The sequence below is a fragment of the Mirounga leonina genome, unplaced genomic scaffold, assembly GCF_011800145.1.
Source record: "Mirounga leonina isolate KUSES-001 unplaced genomic scaffold, KU_Mleo_1.0 Mir_175, whole genome shotgun sequence".
In the NCBI taxonomy this organism is placed as follows: Eukaryota; Metazoa; Chordata; class Mammalia; order Carnivora; family Phocidae; genus Mirounga; species Mirounga leonina.
The window spans coordinates 16700126-16723270 of record NW_023270453.1 but is presented as its reverse complement, the minus strand read 5'-3'; the positions used below and the strand labels follow the sequence as shown (position 1 = coordinate 16723270).

General features: G+C 51.0%; 1 protein-coding gene across 1 annotated transcript; it reads left to right on the top strand.

Annotated features, from left to right (window-relative positions):
• The first annotated feature begins 4502 nt into the window (after positions 1-4502).
• Positions 4503-18835, top strand: AKR1E2 (aldo-keto reductase family 1 member E2). The gene is made up of 10 exons (XM_035021733.1): positions 4503-4618; positions 8067-8234; positions 10127-10243; positions 10389-10466; positions 12210-12332; positions 14237-14334; positions 16188-16260; positions 17013-17096; positions 18121-18203; positions 18455-18835. The coding sequence occupies exons 1-10, from the start codon at positions 4580-4582 to the stop codon at positions 18495-18497; spliced, it is 906 nt and encodes a 301-aa protein (XP_034877624.1). The 5' UTR covers positions 4503-4579; the 3' UTR covers positions 18498-18835.
• The last annotated feature ends 4310 nt before the right edge of the window (positions 18836-23145 follow it).

The following is a 23145-nucleotide window of genomic DNA, read 5'->3' as shown; positions in this document are numbered from 1 at the left end:
AGACCGCCTCCATGGGAGGGCAGCTTGGGTTCCCATCAACAATGAATAAAAAGTTCCTCTTTCTACACAGCTTCCGACTATCCCTGTAATCTTTTGGATTTAGTCATTTTGTCATGACTGAGACTGAGTATACATCACGTGTGTAAGGCTGTTTATATTTCTTTCTCGTGAAGTGTATTTTTAATGTCTTTTGCCTGTTTTATATTGTGTAGCTGCTCTTTTTCTTTCTTTTTTTTTTTTTTTAAAGATTTTATTTAGTTGAGGGAAAGAGAGATAGCTACAGAGAGCACAAGCAGGGAGGAGAGGGAGAAGCAGGCTTCCCGCTGAGCAGGGAGCCCAGTGCGGCACTCGATTCCAGGACCCTGGGATCATGACCTGAGCTGAAGGCAGACGCTTAACCGACTGAACCACCCAGGCATCCCTGAGATTATGATTTGAATTGAAACCAAGAGTGGGACACTTAACCGACTGAGCCACCCAGGCGCTCCATGCTCTTTTTCTTATGTTTCTAGGATCTCTTTATTTACAGGGGGTTGTTAGGCTCTTGCCCAAGATAGGAGTTGTGGGCATTTGTCCCAGCTTACCATTCCTTCCTTTTTTAAGTTATGGAGTCTTCTCCTCTTGCACAATATTCAGTTCTCCCCAGTTTGATTTTTTGGATTCAATGTAATCCCCATAAAATGCCTCAGCAGGTATCTCTTTGTGGAAAGCAATGAGCCTAGACAACCACTACTCTTTTGGTCTCTGTAGTTTGCCTATTCTAGACCATTCGTACGTCTGGAGTCCTACAATAATATGTGGTCCTTTGTGACTGACAGTCCATGTAGCTTAATGTTTTCAAGGCATCCATGTTTGTAGTATTTATCAGTAAGTCATTCCTTTTTATGGCAGAACACTTTTCTGTTGCATGAATATACCATATTTTGTCCACTTGTTCATTAGTGGGTGGATTTTGGGGATGTTTCCTCCTTTTGGTTATCATGAATGATGATGCTATGACCATTAATGTACATAGATTTTCATGTTTTTTGTTCTCTTGGGTACATACCTTGGAGTGCACTTGGTGGATTCGTGGTAACTCTATGTTTTCCTTTTTGGAGAACTACCTGTTTTCCGAAGGACTGCTATTTTATATTTCAATCAGCACTTTCTCCATATCCTCACCAAAACTTCATTATCTGTCTTTTTAATAATAGATGTCCTTTTGCATGTAAAGAGGTTTCTTATTGTGGTTTTGATTTGCATTTCCTAATGAATAATTATGCTTAGCAGTTTTCATGTGTATACCTTCTTTTTATGGCCATTTGTATATCTTTTTTTAAAGGACTTATTTGAGAGAAAGAGAAAGAGGGGGGGAGGGGCAGAGGGAGAGGCAGGGAGAGAATTTCAAGCAGACTCTCCGCTGAGCACGGAGCCCGACGCGGGGCTTGACCTCACGACCCCAAGATCAGGGCTGAAACCAAGAGTCAGACGTTTTAACCAACTGCATCACCCAGACACCCCTGTATATTTTCTTAGGGAAATTTGTCATAATCAGATCCTTCCCCCACTATTTAAGTGGAATGTTTATATTATTATATTATGGAGGTATAAGAGTTGTTTAATATACATAAGTCCCTTATTAGAAATATTATTTGCAAATATTTTATCCCATTTGGTGGGTTGTCTTTCTCTTTATTGACACTATGTTTTGATGCAAAAAATGTTCAATTTTATGAAGCCAGTTTATATTTTCTTTTATACTTGTGCTTTTGGTGTCCGCCCTTGAGGACTGATGTTCTCTGCTCAGTGGACTCCAAGTCTGGGCAGACACATTGCTGACTGTGGCCTCACCCAACAGCCTCGGACCAAGCCGACTCCACCTGACCCTGCCTTGAGGGCTCCCCCTTTCCTTTCCACTGACCAGAGGCCCGTGTAGAAGCGGAGTGTATTGGATACGTGGGTTGGGGGCTAGCGCAGTGGCCACTCTTGGTAGAGCCTTAGATGTGGTTTGAGCACTTTTTCCCTCTCTAAAGCCCCAAGCCGAATGCTCTGCCCTTTCAGCAGTTTTCCTGAGCCCCCTCTGTATACCTGGCAAAAGACTCCTGTGTTCACACAAGCTCAAGTGGGTCCTGCTGTTGCAACTGGGAACTTCCCCTGGATGGAGCATGTCCAAGGTCGTCCCTGTGCCTGGCTGAGCTGCCCTAGATATGCCGGGTTCCCTGAGAGGAAGGAGCTCTGTGCCAGGAGGGGCCAGGCTACAGCCCTGCAGTGAACAGCCTACAGACACTGTGTGAGTCGTCTTCTAAATAGATCTTTGAAAAATTGTGCAAGAATCTCTTTTGGATAAATTCCTAGGATCAGCACTGCTAGGCAAATGTATGCACTGATGGGACTTTGGCGGGTTAACCCTTTCTCTGGCATTGGCTTCTGAGGAATGCTTTAGTGCTTTCTAGTTTTATTTTTTATTTTTTTTATTTTTTAAAGATTTATTTATTTATTTATTTAAGAGAGAGAGAATGAGAGAGAGCACATGAGAGGGGGGAGGGTCAGAGGGAGAAGCAGGCTCCCCGCCGAGCAGGGAGCCCGATGCGGGACTTGATCCAGGGACTCCAGGATCATGACCTGAGCAAAAGGCAGTCGCTTAACCAACTGAGCCACCCAGTGCTTTCTAGTTTTAGTCTGCCTTTCCACTGGTGACATTTTCCGAGTATGTGGTTGGCCACAGAAGAGCCAGCTGTTCCCTCATGGCTCCTGGCCCTCGTAGGACACTGACGAGTGATGGGATAGCACTTGCAAGATGATTGACAAGTGATTTACAAAAGGTCTGTGACTTCCATCTTGCTTGCTCTTTCCTGTGTTGCTTCCCTCCCTCTGTCCCTCTGTGTGTGTCTCTCTGGTTCCCATTACTAAGAACCAAAAGAGGGCTCAGATCAGATCAGCTGACTTAAAAGAACTGAAATCTCGGTCCAAACTGAACCTCGCCAATAACTTGTGAATGAGCTCAGAAGTGGACCCTGCCCCAACCGAGCCTCAGTTGAAACCCCAGCCCAGCCTCTTGCGAGACCGTAGGGCACAGCTTCAGCTGAGCAGAGCCTGGATCCGAATCAGAGACGCAGGAGATAACGTTTGTTCTGATGAGCACTTAGGCTAATGTGTCTCACAGCATCGACCACCAGTATATCCTTCCAGGGCCAGCTCCGGCCTGCCCTCCTCCCTCTCTCCCTCTGCCCTCCCCAGCTCTCTCCAGCCACACTGGCTCCTTCTCAGCATCTCTGGCCAAATGCTCCTGTACCCCTGAGTCTCTGCATCTGGGAGCTTCCCCCAGCACACGGTTCCCAGACCTCTGCACGGCTGGCTCCTCTTGTCTTTCTGGTCACAGCACAAATGCCACCCTGGAGGCCTTTTAGACCTACTGAGGAGCTCCTGGCTGGCCCTCCAGCGCCCTGCTTCATTTCCGTGTATCATCTGCTCTTCTTCCTGTCTTTGTCCATCTCCCACTGTGGGCGGTGAGCTCCCAGTGGGCAGGGGCCATGTGGTCCCTTCAGCACTCACCCTGGATGACTGCAGGGGCACAGTAGCCAAATGAGTCAATGAGAGGGACTTGGAGCACCTTCCCACTTCTGAGAAGCTCATAATGAAAGGTCCAGTTGCTCTCCGTTGAGCAGTGAGCGCGCCCCCCCACCCCCCCCACCCCCCATAGGTGCCGCCAGCACTGCAGCCCCAGGCAGGAAACTAGAAATTAAAACACACCTTTGGGGTCATCAAGGCAGGGGGTTCCCAGGCCCCAGGGGACAAAGGGGCAGGACGTGGGGGCTCTAAGGGGGATGAGGAGGACCTCGGATCCTCCAGGTCCCCCAGTTTCCGGCCACTGTTCTGGGGTTTCCAGTTCACTCATGAAGTCTACTCACCCCAGGCCCCGCAATGACTCCGCCCACTTGCACCTGAGGCTCCAGCAAGGGGGGTCGGTCCTTGGACAGGACCCCGGAGGAGCAGTCCAGTGCTCTGCCACATTCTGCATTACCCAGGTCCTCAGTCCCAGGCCGCCCTCTACTCCCAGGGACCCCAGGGAGTAGAAAGCATTTACGGGACTTAGCCAGGTGTGTCATCGATGGGGAACCGAGGCCGACCGACTTCTAGGAGCCTGTGGGACCCCCGGGACTTCTGCTGAGAAGGAAGGCCTTCCCTCTCTGTTTTGGAGCCCCCTCGCCATGGGGGTGGGTGCTAGGGGCTTCCCCCGGTTCCAGGCGCCCAGAGCGGCAGACAGGGCCCCAGACCTGTCGTCTCCCCTCAGCCCTGCCGACCCCGGGAACCTCGGAACACCAGCCCACCAGCCGGGGACCTCGCCCCTAGCGGTGCCGCGCGCCTAGGACCCATGGCCGTGAGACCGCGGAGTCGGGCGCTTGCGCACAACCGCTCCCCAACGCCAGACTTTCGGGCTCGCCAGGGATGTGGGCGTGTCCCCCGGCCCGAGGTGCCGCCAGCCAATCAGGGCCGCCTCCCGCCGGCACCGCCCACCGCGCGCGGGGCGGCCTTTCGGAACAGCGGGCGCGGCGGCGCACGGGGGTAGTCGAGCTGCGGCCGTCTAGCTGCTCCGAGCATGCAGCGGATCCCGGCTGTAGGCCTGGGCACCTGGCAGGTGAGGTGGACCTCGCGCCCCGGGGCGGGCGGGGCCTTTCCCCAGCCGCGGAGGGGATCCGCGGGGCCACCTGCCGCCCTCCCTCCCCACCCCCCGGCGCCACCGCTCTTGCCCTCTCCCGAGCATTAGCCAGTAAATGTCGGCGAAAGGCGGGAGCAGACGGTGGTCAGGCCGGTGTCGGGGCGGGAGGACCGGCGGCCACCTGCCCGCGGGCGCCCTGGGCCAGGGAACCTGCATCCCGAAGACTAGTGCGGTTTGGGACAGAACTTACTTACCTGTGCGAACCGGGGGCGGAGCACTGTGCGCCCTCGTGTCCTCGGACTTTGTCACCGCTGTCCGGGACGTGAGACCCAGCGCTCACCGAGAGCCCTCCGCACCTGCTTGCCCTGTTTACTTAGACGTCGTGTTTAATAAAAGAAGCGATCGGATGAGTAGGAATTAGCATCATCAACCCCTGCTCAGCCAAGTATTATTCAAGTGATTTCTTCTAAATACTTTCCAACTCTTTAAAGAGCAAGGATGTAACTTTATTCATGGTGGCTCTCCGCATCTAGCCGCTCAGTAAGCGCTCAGCCGGTTTAAATGCTTTGACTTCCCGGCCCGCCTTCTCTGGCTGTCTTCTGCACGTGGCTCAGTGTGGGAGCCCTGTCTTGCACACAGCGCAAGGAAAACCTGCAAACACTGCTTCAGAGGCCAAAACATTCCTTTCTGTTATTGTTGGACTTCAGGTGCACAGACTTGGATCAGTCTTAGTCACCCCTTCCTGATCATGCAGAGTCTTGTTTTTATGTGGTAGTTTTCAGTCGTGTAAGGTCACAGAGCTACTACCATCAGCTGTCTAATGCCCCAGAAGTGCCTTATCAACAACCAAGCACAAAAACTCACTGGCTTGTGGCTTATTACTGCTGCGTGCAGGTGGTCAGCTGGGCAGCTCTGGGGATCTTGGTGCAGCTCACTCCCATGTCTGGGGTTTGGCTGGTCTCGGTTGGGACGTTTGGGGCTGCTCCACCTGGCTCCACCTAACTCTCAGCCTCAAGCAGGCTAATCTGGGATATTCTCCTGGTGATGGCTGAAGCACAAGGGAGCCAGGGAAATGCACAAGGCATCCTGAAGCCTCGGCTTGGAACCAGCATCTCCGCTGCATTCTGTTGGGCGCAGTAAAACACAAGGACAGCCCAGGTTCAAGAGCCGGGGGAATATAGCTCATTCTGAGTCTGTGGAATCACATTAAATCCATAGATCAATCTGGAGAGAACTCACAACTTTATGGTATTAAATCTGGCTTTCTACAAACATAGTATATTTCTCTGTTAATAAATTGTCCTAGATAGATTGCATCTCTCACTGTCTCTTCATCTGGTTGTATATTCAGCTTTCCCTTCATTTGTTGGAATTATTCCTGGATACTGGACAGTCTGTGATACTATTGGAAATGAAACTTCTCTGAAATTATGTCTTCAGCTCATTCGTTGTTGATGCATAGAAAAACAATCTTCTCCGGCATCTGGCTGGCTCAGTCAGTAGAGGGTGGGACTCTTGATCTCAGGGTCAGAAGTTCAAGCCCCATGTTGGTTGTGGAGCCTAGTTAATAGAAAAAAACAATCTTCTTTGGTATATTCAACACATTTCCAGCCACGTTGCTAAAATGTCCTATTGTTCTCTTCATTTGCCTATAGATTCATTTGGGTTTTCTACATAAATGATCATACCAGCTTCAAATAATGCTACTTTCATTTCCTTTTTTCTGATCCTTAAGTCTCAAATTGCCTTTTCTGAGCTGATTGTGATAGCTAGGGCCTCCATTACCGTGGACATTCTTGTTTTGTTCCCGATCTTAAAGGGAATGTTTCTGATACTTACACGTTTAGGATGATGTCTGCCCCAAGGTTTTTTGGGTTGTGTTTGTTCTTGATATTTTTGTTATCATTGTTGTTTTAAATGTGGGTATTCCTTACCAGGTTAAAGAGTTCCCTTTTGCCCTAGTTCACTGAGACTTTAAATCAGGAATGGGTGTTGAATCTTATGCAACATTGATTGACATGATTTATTTTTTAGTCTATTAATGTGAATTATTATGGATTTCCTAATATCAAGCTATCCTTGGCTTTCTCAGATAACTCAGGGTGGGTGTGGTATTTTTTTTTTCCATAATATATTGTTGCATCCAATTTGCGGTTATTTTACTTAGGGTTTTTGCAACTGTTATTCATGAGTGAGATGAATGTGTGACTGTCCTTTTAATATTTTTGTCTGCTTTTGATTCCAGGGATATGCTGGGTTAGTGGGATGAATTGGGAGTATTCTTTGTTTTTCCCTTCTCTGAAAGATTTTGTGTTAAATTGGGATGATTTCGTCCTTGAAAATTTTGTAGAACTGTGTGTGTGTTTAACTAATTGCTTCATTTAAAAAATAAATATAGGACAAGTCAGCTTTTACTTCTTCTCAAGTAAGTTTTTCTAGGGACTTTTCCTATTCTTTTCATCTTTCCAAATTGTCAGCTTATAGTTACTGATAATATTTTCTGAGATTTTGGGTCTCTGTTTAATCTGTATGACTGTTTTTCATTCAGATCATTAAAAAAAAAAAAGGGGGTCCCATCAGTCTCATCAGAAGTTTGTCCACCTTATTCAGATTTTTCAAAGAACTGGCCTCCAGCTTGTTGATCTCTGTCATGTCTTTATTGGATGTTCGTTCTTGTTTTCAAATTTTTCTCTTTCCTTCTAATTTCTTGGCGGTTTATTTCCTGACTTGAGATGAATGCTTCATTAGCTCTCAGCCCCTCTGAATGTGTTGCTCATCAAGAGAAGACCATTACACATGGTGCATGGGGTTCCACGAAGGTCGAGTGAGCAGGTGCTTTGTGAACCACGAAGCCCTTTGGGAAGGCTCAGTGCGATGTGTTGTGAACCCTGCCCAGGCTTCTTCCCTGCTTCCATCCCTTTGCTTGCTTGAGCAGCCCCGGTTCACAGTGAGCATTTCTGAACTTCCACAGTCTTGATGGAATCCATACCGTTCCTGTGGGTTTGGGGAGATGCTGCAGGGGTGGTGGATTATCTTCATGTGAGTATACACCTGTTCACCTTTACCCCTGGATTTCTGGTCTTGTTGGGTAGAAGGTGAGTCTACACCTTCTAGTATCTCAGTTACTATTATGATTCCTCCTCCATTTCTTTATTCCTCTGTTCATTCAGGAAGCACAGCATCTGGCTCCATTATTTGCAGGCACTAAAAATACCTATAGAGTTTTCCCCAAATAAGGAAAGGAGTTGGAACTTGGATTGTGTCTAAATCCTTTCTGACTCTGACATTCCCTAATTTTAGTGCTGACTGATACTTGCACCAATTCCGTGACCTCCTCACTTACGCACCGTTTGAGTCTACATTTTAGAGTGAAAAGGTGGGGTCTCCTGAATGTGAGTGGATTGCTTCTGTCGTGCTCATTCTGCAGGCGGCTCCAGGGGAAGTGACAGAGGCAGTGAAACTGGCCATCGACGCCGGATATCGGCACTTCGACTGCGCTTACTTATACCACAATGAGAGTGAGGTCGGAGCCGGGATCCAGTGCAAGATCAAGGAGGGTGTGGTGAAACGAGAGGACCTGTTTATCGTCAGTAAGGTAGGACTTTACATACAGGGCCAGCAGGGTGTCGACCACGCGGGGCTTGGTTAACAAGACGGCTGACCCAGCGTGTGGAGGGGTTTCTGGACTCCTAGGAGCTGGAACCAGACCTGACTAGACTTGGGCAGCTTGGTACACGTGCTGGGAGTTGTGCGGGTGAAGGCGTCCAGGACAGGGTGACGAGCAGAGGGGACAGCTTGCACAGAGGCACGAGGCGTGGGACAGCACCTTGGGTACAGGGACCTAGAAGAAGCTTGGTGTTCCTGGATTGGAAAATGGTAGGCACCAGAGTCCTGAGAAACGAGGCTGGAGCAGGGGACGGGCCAGATCACAGAGGCCTGCATGCCTTTTAAGGGCCTTACTCTTTTTCCCATAGATAAAGGCGCACAGTTGAAGGTTTTTACGTAGGGAACTTATCCTCTACAGCAGTGAGACTTGTGTCCTATCTAGGCGATTACAGCCACTGAACGGAGCGTGTGTTTGATCTCTGTCATGTCAGAAGATAGGAGACACTGGCAGAAGATAGGAGACACTGGCAGAAGATAGGAGACACTGAGGGCAGCATGGGTGGGAGAGGAGGGTGGCCCGGACGTGGACAGTGGAGACGGTGGAGGAGGGGGACAGCCATGCAGCCGGTTAGGGGCAGACCCAGACAGCAGAGTTCAAGAACTCCTTTGCTTTTGACTTTGAAGCGAAACATTAACACCCTGTGGCCAGGAGCCACGGGCCCTCATTCCAAGCTGTCTCTCACAAGCCCCGAGAGCCTGGGTCAGTCATTGGATGGCGCGGGGTCACAGTGTCGTTGTGTGTAAAGCGAGACTCAGATTTGATCATCGCCTGAGTAGTTTCCAGGTCCGATGTCCATAATTGCACAATTCACTGCTGTTTCTGTAGAACATTTGCTCTTCTGTTTTACTCTCTGATGATTTCTGTAATTCGTCGCTGCTTCTAAAGCTAGAGCAAAGGGCGAGTAAGGGAGATGCCTAGGTACGCACCTGGCTGAGGGACAGATGTCTCTCCTGCTACCCCAGGAAGGGAGGTGGGTGCTGGGACTGCTGAGGCCAGCCAAGATCCGGGGGAGAGCTGTGCTCATTACTCTAGACATTTGCAAAAGTCATGGAAATATAATTTAAAAAAAAAATCACTTTATGTATTCACCATCTAGGGAGTCCTGTTGTTAACAAGGTATTTTTAGTTTTTTTTTGTTTTTCTTCTCTTTTGTCAATATACTGTGTTTACAGTATGTTTTTACATCTTTGCATCCTCTTTCTTGTACTTGTTTTGTGTTTTCTCTTGCTTTGTCGGAGCCTTTAGATTGGCTCCCATCACAGTTAATACTAAACAGTCTGATGGGAAGTAACGAGAGGAAAAACCAATCACGGATTTTCTACTTACCAGAGGGCGGGGAGGGAAATATCCAAGTTAGTACCGGTGAATGTTCACTCGCCCACCTAACTTAACTGCACGAGTGTGAGGCCTTCATCCCCAAGGACTTCACCATGGCGCTGAAGTGGGAAAGACAATGCAGAATTTCTTCTGAGTTTCCCTCCTCCCCTTTCTGCTCCCAGGCGCTGGGTTTGGTTTGGTTTGGTTTGGTTTGGCTTTGGTTTTTTTTTGGTCCCAGTGGATCCAGATAACCAGACGGCCCCCCCACCAAATAGTTCATAGTACCTCCAACTTCCCTTTAGTAGGACTTGGGCTGCAGAGCCCAGTTTTAGAGATCCCTCCTCGAGGGAGTCCCAGAACCATCTGAGGATAACGTCACAGCCCTGTTGTGTTTATTGCCATCTGGTCTTGGATGTTGTCTAAGACAGACAATATAATGATACTGGATTTGTGGGGCCAAGGGGCAGACGTGTTAACCCTGGCTTCCCTCCTCCCCTCGACAGCTGTGGTGCACCAGCCATAAGAAGTCCTTGGTGAAAGCAGCGTGCACCAAGAGTCTGAAGGCCTTGAAGCTGGATTACTTGGACCTCTACCTCATACACTGGCCCATGGGTTTCAAGGTATGAAAGGTGCGAGCAGCACCTTCCTTCCTGGTCACGCCCTTCGGGTGGTGCAGGGAGCGTGGGCCTCAGCTCGGCAGAAGCCTGGGCTCCAGGCCCCCCTGACCCCTGCGGGCCCCCATCAGCTCACTCCTCTGCCTCACAGCCCGGGGAGGAAGACATGCCCTTGGACCACAGCGGCATGGTGATACCCAGTGACACCGACTTCCTGGACACATGGGAGGTGAGCCATGGGCTGGTGGGCCTCCAGGCAGGGTGCCGGGCCTCCGGGAGCTGGCTGTGTTCCAGCACAGGTGTGCAGTATGAATGGGGAACGCACACCTGACTCAGAAACTCAGACACCTGGGCGGCCGTCTGCTTCCTTAGTCCCGGCTGGTTCCGCTCTCCGAATCGTCTGTTTGAGGGGTTACTGAGGCAGACCTCCCTGTCAGGCTCAGTGTGGACTTGTTTTTTGATTAGAAAACATCACGCGGTCGTTACAGAAATACGGAAGAGGATAAAAAGAAAATTTAATAATCCCATTTTTCGGGCGCCTGGGTGGCTCAGTTGGTTAAGCGACTGCCTTCGGCTCAGGTCATGATCCTGGAGTCCCGGGATCGAGTCCCGCATCAGGCTCCCTGCTCGGCAGGGAGTCTGCTTCTCCCTCTCACCCTCCTCCCTCTCATGCTCTCTGTCTCTCATTCTCTCTCTTTCAAATAAATAAATAAAATCTTTAAAAAAATAATAATAATAATCCCATTTTTCCATTATGTGGTGGTAACGACCACTCCTGGTCTGTAGCTGCCGAGGGCTTGACTGTAAGGGCTCGTGGGAGCGATGCCAGGCAGCACGGCCAGGTCTGGGGGGCGCTGGGGGAAGCTGGAGGGTGGTGAGGGTTACAGCCTGTTGCTGGAGTCCAGACACGAGGGGAGGAAGAGGCCTCAAGCAAAGCAGCAAGCACGGGAGTCGGGGCGAGGGATGCCAACTGTCCTGGTATGGAAGGGGGCCGGGGGTTCCCGCTGCCCTGGGCCGACGTGGCGCCCTGGTATGGAAGGTGGCCGGGGGTCCCGCTGCCCCAGGCCACGTGGCGCGTGTAATCTTGCACACCGATGTGGGGTAGAGGAGGGCAGGGGTGAGGCGTGGGAAGCAGGTGAGGTCACGCTGAGTCAGGGAGAGTCGTGGGAGCTGGCCTCGGAGTACCAGCAGAACGAGGGGGTGCACAGACGGGGAGGAGCTCTAGCCAGGCCACCCTCTCCCCCCATTCCTCTTAAACAGGGGACTCAGCAGAACAGATTGGCTGAGCGGTCTGGGCTGTGAGGCCGGGGGCCAGCGGCCCCAGCCCTTTCTGATCCACCGCATGGCCTCTCGGGAAGCCGTGGGTTAAACTCTGGGCCTCTGTGCACAGGAGCGGGGTTCTGGGTGGTGCCCGGGGGTACAGCTGTCGAGCCTGCAGCTGTTGTGCGCTCACTGGTCGCCCACCCGTGGCCACTGTGGACTCCTGCTGACGCATGCGCGGCTCGGGGCCAGCCAGAGACTGACGGCCCCTTCCTGTGCTTAGGGAGCATATAATCTAGGTAGAAAGAGGGGTGAGCGAACAGCAGTGGATGTCCTTGCCCAACACCGTATCAACAGGTTTTCAGAGTAAGAGGAATAATAACAGCTACAATGTTGAGCGTTTACCACTTTCCAGCCCGGAGCTAAATGCTGTGCCTGCATTATTTGATGGAATCTTTAAAACAATCCTGTGACATGGACAAGCTTGTCCCGGCTAGCAGATGAGGACACTGAGATTTAGTGCGATCATATAAATGCACCCAAGCTCACCCAGCCAGGGAGAGGTGGAAGTGGATTAGGCCCTGGGGGCAGAATGCCTGGGGGGCGTCCGGGGGCTATTTAGGGATCCTGGATGCAGCTGGTTCCTGCAGTGTGCAGAGGAGTGAGGGGCGTGGATTATCAGCGGAGCAGAACGACTCTTTGTTCTCTTTAGGCCATGGAGGACCTGGTGGTTACGGGGCTGGTGAAAGCCATCGGGGTGTCAAACTTCAACCACGAACAGCTTGAGAGACTTCTGAATAAACCCAACTTGAGATTCAAGCCAATGACTAACCAGGTGAGGCTTTAACAGGTGGAGTTGGCTTTTCAGCTGTCCCTTCCATGTGGCTGAACGGGAAACGGAAGAAGGGGTGGGGCACACAGTGGGCATTTTTCTCCTGTGGCTGCAAATGGGTGCCTTAGGGAGCAGTTAGGCAGGTAGCTGGCGCCGAGGCAGGGGAGCTGCTCCAGAGGCTTGTGGGGACAGGTGGTGCCCTCAGAAGGCAGGGCGGGGGCCGAGCTGGGTTTTCTCCGCGCAGAAGCGGTGAAGGGTCCCGGCGTGCCCTCCTCCCTCACTAACAGTGGTGCTCATAGCTTTCCTGGGAAAGCACCCGGGCCCCCTCCCCTCTCTCCAGCCTCACAGGGTGGGCAGCTGAAAGACCGCCACGTTCACAGACACTCCCAGGACTTCTGTGCAGAGAGCTGGCTCGTGAGGAAAGGGCATTTTTGTAGCACTTTATTTTACCTAGACGTTTGCTCAAGTGTCATGTACATTTACAAAGTGCACGTACATGACAGTAGAGCTTGATAGACTCTCCTAACTGGAGCCTAGCTGTGCTCTGCATCCAGGTCTAGAAACAGCGTGGCCAGCACCTGGGAGCCCCACCACACTCTTTTCTGTGGACCAGCCCCTGACAAAGGGCAGCCTCTATGCCGATTACTAAAGCACAGAGTAGCTTTGAACTTTATGTAGATAACGTGACACATTATGTGCTCGTTTGTATCTGGCTTCTTTCAACCTTGTATTTGTTAGATGCTTCCGTGTTCGTGTATGATTGTCCCCCGTTCTGATCTCTGCATGGTATTCCATTACATGAGTAGAGCGTAGGGTAGTTATCTATTCTAGCGCTGATGGGGACTTGGGTAGTTTCTGGTTTGGGGACATTAAGAATAGAGCATCACGTTCCATTTTTTATTAAAAAACCTTCCTAGCTGAAGTACCACATGGATACGGGAAAGGGTGTCGCTTGGTGAGTCTCCGCAGGTGAGGTGCCCAAGTGGTCAGCACCCAGAGCAGGAAGCAGAACAGCCTCTGCCTCTAGAAGCTCTTCTAGCTGCTGTCCCCACGTGAGGCACAGCTTAGTTTCCCTGCTTTACAACCTTGCGCACCTAGAATCTGTTCATGTGCGTCATAGCTCCTGTCCTGTCAGGGTTTGGGGCGGCACTGTAAATCCAGGGGACGGTTGGTGCCTCATCTGTGGGGTGCAGAGGGGCTGGAGGGTATGTTTCCTAGTTAGGGTTCTGAGCCCCCAGGAACGTGGGTTCAGTAGGGTTTTCAGAGAGCCCAGCGGCTTTGTGTTTCCGCTGCTGCTGCTGGCCATGCCCCGCACGCCCCCGAGCTCTGTCCTGGAGCCCACAAGGCACTGTTGTAGCTCTTCATTCACCCTAAACCAGCATCTGTTTTCAGCCCACTGAGAACCTGGAATCGTACGTGAGAATTTAGAGAATGTGGAGACGGGAATCCTGCGCTCCAGTTTCTTTAATGTCCATCGGTGTCCCCTGGAGCGTGTGTGCCCCGTGACTCCCCAGCCTCGTTCGCTCTCCTCACAAGTGTTGCCAGAGCACGTTCTGTGTGGCTAGCTTATTCTAGATGCTGGGGAGATGTCTGGGAGCGCAACAGTCAGACCAAACCCGGCCTTCACAGAGGGAGACAGACGATGGCAAATCAGTACAACATCGAGGATGTCAGTGACGCAGGCTAGAACGGAAAGTAAAGGACCAGAGCGAGGGCCTCACCGAGCAGGCGCTGTCTGAGCGTCCAGGGAACACATGTGTCCCTCCTGCCCATTCTCAGTGGCCTGTCACTTCACAGGCGTGGGTCACGTAGCTCTTCAGTGACAGAGCCGAGACATTAATGCGTGCCCTGTTTCCTGATGTACGGTTGGTCTGAATTTTCTTGGTAAGCTGGGATTCTCTTTGTAGATTGAGTGCCACCCGTATCTTACCCAGAAGGATCTGATCCGTTTTTGCCAGGCCAGAGATGTGTCCGTGACCGCATACCGGCCCCTCGGTGGTTCCAGGTAGGGCTGCGTCGGTGGTGCTGAGTCGAGGCTCTAGCAGGAAAGAGATGCACCCTCCAGCTGAATTTGGGTAGTTGGCAGAGGGTCTCAGGAAGGAGGGAGTGGGCAGGGCGTGCAGGGACCACAGGCACCTGCAGGGGGCGCTCACAGCACCCCTGGACCCTGTAGTTGAAGGAGGGGGCTGGTGCTGGGAGCCAGAGGAGAGTCACTTTGAGGGACAGAAGCAGCTGGGAGCAGCCTTTTGCAGAGCTCTGGACTAGCACGTAGGGTCCTCTGCTAGGCCTCTCCGTTGGGCTGGTTCACAGACATCCTCTTTTCCCCAGAACAGAGACTCCACCCGTCCTCTTTCCCCAGAACCTGAACTGTATGCTCCCTCCATCAGCTAAGCTAACGAGCCCCCACTCGCGCGGCCCCTGGACCAGACACCTGGAAATCCGGCCTTTCCAATCCATCAGCAACATCCACTGATTATTCTGCCAGAGGACCTGGAATCTGTCTCTTGATCTCTGTTCTCGCCATCCCTGCCTTAGTTAACTGGGAGTTCTCACGGGTAATTCTGTGGCCTCTTCACTCCGGCCAGATTTGCCCTGTTCATGTTCACGGTAGCCGAAGGGGGCACCTCAATACGATCATGTCACTTTCCTGCTTAAAAACTCTTCAGGTCTTGGCATGGCCTAGGATCCCAACTGGTCTGGCCTCTGCCTACTTCTTGCCTCACTTCTTCCTGCAGGAAGTGTGCACACCAACCACTTTAAACTACGTGGGGCTCCCAGAATAGAGCACGTTCTTTCCAGTCTCTGTGCCTCTGCACACTGTTCTCTTTACCTAGAATCTTGCTGTTATCCTTTTTTTTTTTAAATCTGGCTAACTCTGATTTCTAGTATATGGTTTAATTCAGCGTCACCTCCTCCAGGAAGCCCTCCCGACTCCCCATAGTCAGGTTTTGTCTATAGCCCTTGTCGCACTGTCTTGTAATTCCTTTTCCCACTTGTCAGAGCTGCTTGAGTGCAGGGACAGCATGTGATGTGTGACTCCACCAGCCCCTGGCTCAGTGCCTGGGACAGAGCAGGGGCCCCGGGAGGGCTGGAAGCATTTGACTCTGATTCTCTGTGTGTCTCCCGTGGGAAGCAGGCACAGATGTTTGAACTTGGTAGCAGCAAGCGAGTTGCTGGAAGGCCGGGTGGTGGTGTGCAACTGAGCGTGGGGTCCCGGGGCCACAGTGTGAGGTGGGAGCCGCCCAGGGGAGGGGAACCAGCTGAGTGCTGGGCCCACGGCAAAGGCAATCAGCCGTTTAGTTCCTTCAGGAGATGCTGAGCACTGTTTCTAGAGCAGTGCTCAGAACGTACGAGCGGCTTAAAGAATGTTCCTGCAGAAATGTCTCTCCGGGGAGGTTAGGGCCCGTGGGACCCACGCTGAGGAGAGGGCCATTCTGTGCACTGGAGCCCGACACGTCCCCAGTCTTGGGCTTGTGCTGGTATTTGAGTTGAACTTTTCTCGACTCGCCATCATCATCAACAATTACTTAGGAACAGTGCCGCGGGCACACTCCAGGCCTTGTGGCAAGTGTCAGAAGGGCACACCCCAGAGCATGGGCAGGCCCTCCGATGTTGCCACCTTGTTGTTGAGGACACACCGAATGACCGTGAAAGCAGGGCATCCGGCTGTTTCCACGGGGGTGTTAGCACTGGTTGTGGTGGGATTTGGGTGATGAGCTCTCCTGTACCATTTAACTTCCCTACAGGGAGCAAGTACTGTGCTCAGACAAACACAAATCTGGGTTTTACGTTGTGTGTTTTGAAGCAAGAAGCACACGTTTGACCCCCTAACTCCCTGCCCGGTCCTGCTCTCTCTAGTGAGGGGGTGGACCTGCTGGATGACCCCGTGATTCAGAGGGTGGCCCGGAAGTACAACAAGTCTCCAGCCCAGGTAGGAAGGGGCTGCCGGGGCTAGGGGGTGGGGGTGGGGGGGCGTGCCCGCTTCCTTGGGGAGCCAGGGACTGGATGGAGGAAGGGTTCACTCACGCTGGCCCAGATGACCCCTGCCCGGAGCTCCCTCGGCCCGCCAGCCCAGGGCCGTGCTCCCAGCCACTGAGGCTGCGAGCCGCCGTGGGCAGGATCCCGGATGGGGGCTCTGGGGCCGTGTCCCTCGGCCCGCCAGCCCAATGGGACAGGGATGGGCTTTACCACTCTCTTCCGTGCTCTGATGTCCAACGTCTGGGGGTTGGGCGCCTCAGTGAATTCTCATTAATTCACTGAATTCTCCATGGGCCAGTGGCAGTCATTTTTTTTTTTTAAAGGTTTTATTTATTTGAGAGAATGAGATAGAGAGAGAGAGCATGAGAGGGGGGAGGGTCAGAGGGGGAAGCAGGCTCCCCGCTGAGCAGGGAGCCCGATGCGGTACTCGATTCCGGGACTCCAGGATCATGACCTGAGCTGAAGGCAGTGGCTTAACCAACTGAGCCACCCAGGCGCCCCGTCAGTCATTACACACACATTGGAAGAACTGTCCAGAAAACGCCGGTTTGGTTCCTGAAGGATTTTGGAACAGAAGAGCTTATAATAAAAGCTCCAGCTGCCCCTGACTTTTGGACTTCATTGCACAATATAACGTAAACTGCGCGGGAAACAGCTAACTCCATGGGATTTCCCTTGTCTGATATTAGACTTTTTTTTCTGTAGATTTTGCTCCGATTTCAGATCCAGAGGAATGTGATAGTGATCCCCAAATCGGTCACCCCAAAGCGGATTCTTGAGAATATCCAGGAAAGTGCTTTTCTTCTTTTACTCGGAGGGTTTGGGATCATATGTTAGTTAGCTGGGGGTCTGACCACTGCAGCAAACGGGCCCCCTGTGGCTTTGACACGGCAGAGGGGCGGGATGAAGCTGCGGCCACAGCACAAGGAACCCGAGACGGTGACCGCACCGGCCTAGGAGCTGGCAAACCAGCTGAAACAGGGAACAGAGAGGTGATGAACCAGGGAGTCGGCCAGAGGCGCCCAGGGCGCCCGCCCAGCCAGGAGCCTGCTCCCCAACCCTCAGGACCGCTGGCCCTGGGGCTGCCCTGAGCCCTCCAGAACTGAACCCAGCCTCCCCCGAGGCCCCAGCTCGCCCTCCAGTCAGAACTGCGTGGACACCGAGTCCCTGGTTTCTGCTGGACTGGGGTGGACGATCCCCTGTGGGGAGAGGCCGGACCCCTGGCCACTGCACCTTCTCTCCCAGCTCCTCAGCAGCGACTAGGGTTGGCTCTCCTGGGAGAAAAGCTCTGATTTTAGGAGTGAGTCCTAGTCCTCGAGTGTGTGAAGAGCAAAAGGGCGGGCAGGGTGGCGGGAGGCAGCTTAGAATTCTGCTTTAGAAGGAAAGGACATGAAAATCACACCGTGTTACAGATACTGTTAGACTTAACGGTCCCGGGGCCCATGTGTCCTCCGGGCTGGCAGGGTGTGGGGCACAAATGGTTTGGGGCTTTGGTTTTTCATTTTTTAGTTTTTGTGAGCAGTGGGGAGAAAATGCTTTGCTGCACCTCTTAACTCTTCTGGGATGTCCTTACTCCCGAGGGGTGCATGCAGTTCCCACCCAGCCCTGGGCAGCCGGCAGCCGGCGGCGGCGGCTCACAGTCCACGTGCGGGTGCGGAGGCCGATGCTCTGGGGGATTTGCTGATGTCACACGCGGTGTTTCATCCGCAGCGCCATGTCCCCGACGGGCCTGGCTCAGTGCCTTGCAGGTGACGCGTGCTCAGCGAAATGTTCACCGATCTGAACTGGCTGTGAACATCCGTTTTGGCTGCAGGTGTTTGACTTCGAATTATCAGAACAGGATATGAATGACATCCTCGGCCTAGACAGGAACTTCCGAATGTGCAGCTTACCCATGTAAATATGTCTCCTTTACTTCCTCTCATGACAGGGATTGGTTCCTGAAGAGGTGCTGATTATATACGTTTGAGGTTAAATTAAGCCTTTTCATCAGTCTTTCCTGTTTGAGGCTGGGCCACTGAGTGAATCCAAAGACTAATTTAATTTAATACATCGGGGAGCTTGAAAGTACATGACTGTCGCTTTTAGTATGTTTCTTTTAAAAAGAATGAACATCTCTATTTTTTATTTGTTTTCCTGTTTTTCAGAGCTAAAAACCACAAGGACTATCCTTTCAACATAGACTACTGAGCATGGCTCCCCCCTTCCTCCTCCTGCTGCCGGACAGATGCCCCAGGTCTGACCCGCCCCGCCTCTGCACAGGGCGGCCAGGGAGGGGAGGGACGGGGTTTGATTTGGGTGGATTCCTGCCTGGAATAGAAGCTGAGCTCCCTGAGAAATTCACACGGTTCAGCCGGTCTCAGTGATGGAGACAAACACCATGGGAGTGGTGATTACTCTCCATGGAGAACCCTCAGTCCTAAGGATCCTTTGAGCACAGTGTGATGGGATTTTTACAAGATAAGCTATGTGGCCTGTACTCTCAAAATAAAGATTGTATTATGGAAATACTTAAATACAAGAGTTGAGGTGGGGTGTCAACGAGTCTCTACATCTGTCACTCAAGTCCCCTCACCAACCCTGGGCCCTCCTTGTGTCATCTGTGCTTCTCTGTCCCTGCCAATCCCCCCAAAATCCTTAACCTTCACACATCCAGAGAACCCCTGGCTGAACGTGGGAGAGGTCTCAGTTCAACACAGAGGCTTTTCTTCTTATTTAAATATAGCTGGGAAAACCCAGCTCGGAGAGGACATGTGGCCCATCCCCCTCATGCACTCAGGGTCCAGCCCGTCCACGTGCCGCGTGAGGAAGAGCATGAGGGCGCATGTCCACATGGGCTCGTTCAGGGCAGCATGGGACTCGTCTCACTAGGTGGCACTTTGGCACCAAGCTTCGGACCAATTATTATGTTAGATTAAAAAGGCTCATTTTCATGAATTAATTGCCAGGTGTTTCCCTGTTTCTGTTAAGTGTATGAAAAGTTCTACACAACTGGCTAATAATGCTTTCTATCAATATTTACAGAAATTTTCTATGTAACAAAGTAATTCTACCGGATTCAGAATGCAAAGAGAACGGAAAAAAGCTCAATTATAGAAAGTAAAAATGGCCTAAAATAGCAGTATCTAAGAAGAATCATCTTTCTAGTGGCTCCTTCTAATCTTTGCCCATGTCCACGACATATGTAGATAAACAAATTACATAAAATATGTAACACAGGGGTGCCTGGGTGGCTCAGTCGGTAGAGCGTGGGACTCTTGGTTTCGGCTCAGGTCGTGATCTCGGGGTTGTAAGGTTGAGCCCCAAGTGGGGCTCTGTGCTCAGGGAGGAGTCTGCTTCTCCCTCTCCCTCTGCCCCTCCCCCCACACACTCTTTCTCTCTCTCTCAAATAAATAAATCTTAAAAAAATATATGCAACACATATACACATCTAATAAATGGACATAAACACTTCACAAAACCTGCCACACAGCGTATGTCATTTGTAACTTGCTTTTTAAAAATGCATGAATGTATATACTGGATGTACAGTTCATGCAACTGTTCACTTAATATTTTGACAAATAATTTTAACTGATCATCCGAGCTTCCTGCCTAGTGTAAATGATTTCCACATCTTACACTGAATCCTTATCACCATAATTCCAGCCTTGCAAAGGCACTGTTCGATGGGGGGGGGGGGGGGGTGCGGCTTCTCATCTCTACACCTTAAACAAATGTCCCTTGAGGGACCATACACTGTAAGTTCCATCATTTTATATTCTACAGAAAAAAAAGGATTACACATTTGTAAGTGGTTTTTTGACTAGGACCACTTGGAAGAGCAACACCATGGCAAACACCGGGAAGATGAGAAACACTTGGCCCCACAGAGCTGGGGTCGAGGACGCGTGCACACCGTGAGCCCTGTGCCTGCATCCGCTGGGCTCAGCGCGGGCGGCCCACAGGTTCTGTCGCACTGTGCACATCCGAGAACGCTCCGCAAAGCACGAGGGCGCGGACTGTCCATGAGTAGGCAGGGACCCCAGCGGCGACCCCAGGCCTCGCCTGCGTGGGAGGATTTCGAAGCGGGTCCGCGGGGGGCGCCGGCGCATTCGCGGCTCTGGCGGCAGGGGGCGCCGCTCCCCCGCCTGTGGATTGGAGGCTCTACCTGAGGGGTCGTCCGGGGATGGGGGTCGTCCGCGGGTGGGGGTCGTGGAAGCCGGGCTAGAGGACGGAAACGGACGTAAAGAGCGCACGGGCCAGCTCAGGGGAGGCGGCAGGGGTTCGTTTCCGACCCCGGACCGACATCGGGGGCGCTGGCTGGGAAGGCGAAGCAGGGGAGCCGACGGGGGGTGGGGGGGACCAGGCAGCTGGGCCCTGTTTGTTTACCCAGCTTCTGAGACTGGACCTCTCCCCAGGCAGCCCAGGGGTTCCGGCGAGGCACCGTGAAGGTGTGACCCCGGCCCCGGCTCCCCGCAGGCGTGACCCCTGCCCCGGCTCCCCGCAGGTGTGACGCCTGCTCTGGCTCCCCGCAGGTGTGACGCCTGCCCCGCTCCCCGCAGGCGTGACCCCTGCCCCGGGTCCCCACAGGTGTGAGGCCTGCTCTGGCTCCCCACAGGTGTGACTCCGGCCCTGGCTCCCCGCAGGTGTGACGCCTGCCCCGCTCCCCACAGGTGTGACGCCTGCCCCGGCTCCCCGCAGGTGTGGCGCCTGCCCCCGTCTGGGAATGGCCCCGTCCCGCCTGGTCCACAGGGAGACCAACAGTAGTTTGGAGGGCTGCCAGGGGGGGTCTCTCTCTCCGTGCTGTGGACAGCCCGGTGAAAAAGGACGCCATTGCTTTCCCGTCTCGTGCACACAAGGGCAACGTGAGCTCTGAACAATGGGGTCCATCTTTTTTGATGGAACCTCTACTATTAGTAACAGTTTTTGAACTTGCACCCAAAAACATGTATATTTTTTATGTATTATATAAATGAATTCTTTACTGTCCGTTATGTACATTATAAAATATGCCTCAAAATAGAAAAAAAAAAATTAAACCAAGCCAGAGATGAAATAAAAAATTGAAAAGTAAGAACTTTAATCACAGTCCAAACTCTTTGTTCTAATTTATTGATTACTAACAAATTCTTTTCAAAGCAATAGTTTGACTATGCTTTACATATATATATATATATATATATATATAGTCAATCTTGATTCAATACTTTGTGATGTAGAAATTTGAAATTCTGATTCTAAACTCAGTTTCATTTGAAACATGGTCTTTATGGCAAGCAGCTGGGGCTGGAAATTGCTCACAAAGATGCATTGATGCAAATGAAGAAAACACAACTTTGGAAGCTCTTAATCACGGCACTCATTTCTCAGTCCCTTTTACCAATTATGCCATTTCTGAAATTTGGAATCTCCAATATATGTTAAGTTTTTTGAAAAATTATACTTTCAGTAACTTTTAGGAGATCTATTTCTCCTGGAGGGAAGTTGGGATTATATTCCAAAGTCCTTACAAATGTGTCTATGAATTGATAGCAGTTGAACCTCTAGATATTGAAGTTTAGGAAAAAAGAGCTCCCCCCCCCCCCATATTCTCAAGTTGAAGAGTATATGTTGCTAAAGAAAAGTATTTATGGTTAATCATTTGAATGTAGGGGGAAATTAAAATTTGAATTTAACAACAATTTCCAGAAAGGATTGTTCTTCCCCTGGGGTTCATTTGAACTTTTGAATCCCTCACCCCAAATTCTGAATTATCCCACCACTTGGTAACTAACAATGCCAAGTCCTACGACTGGCTTGAAATCCCCATCATTCAAGTTCAGAGAAGGAGGTGTGTCGAGCCACTGGCTTCACTGGCTGGGATAAATCACTCCTGTTTTCAATTCCACTTCCTCTGGGCTGTGCTCTGAGAAGATTGTTCTTGGGATTACTCAAGGACTGGTAGAGGGGCCTATGGCTAGAGCCTTACCCAAATTCTTTTGACACTGGGTTAGAAAAGATTCCAAAAGGAAAGGGAATATATGGAGCTGAAACCAATTTTCTGGTTTCTTATTTTATAAAGCACTTTTATCTTCAGATAAGTGTAGATTCACAGTAAGTCGTAAGAAATAATATGGAATATCCCATGTACTCTTTACTCAGTTTCCCCCAGTGGTACCATCCTGAAAAACTATAACACAGAATCACAGAATCACAAAAACCAGGGTTTTGACATTGATGCAATCCACTGATCTTGTTCAGACTTTCCCAGATTTATGCTGACTTGTGTTCTGTGATTTTTTACACATGTGTGTGTTCAGGAATCCTTCACCACAATCAAGACACAGAACATACTCTCCTCTCTCTTCTGTTCCCACTTCCTCCTTTTTCCCCAACTTGACTGAGATATAACTGACAAACTCTATGCATTTAAAGTGTACCAACACAATGATTTGATAAACATATTCATTATGAAATGATTCCCACGATCAGGTTAATTAATACATCCATCACCCCAGATGGCTAATATTTTTTTCTTTTGGTGAGAGCACTTATGATCTATTCTTTAAGCAAATACCAATTTTACAGTACAGTATTATTAACTATAATTACCCTGCTGAATGTTAGGTCCTCAGAACTTATAATAGAAGTTGTGCCTTTGACCAACATCTCTGCATTCCCCCCACTGTGATGACACAAATGTTAGATTTTTTGTTATTGTTCAGGGTCAACAAGGCTCTGTTCATTTCCCCCCCACTCCCAGTTACTTTCTCTCTCTTGTTCCCATTGGGTGATTTATGTTGTTTTACCTCCCATCCAGTACACTAATCATTTCTACTGTCCCTTAATGTCTATCGAGTCTATCCTTTGAGTTTCG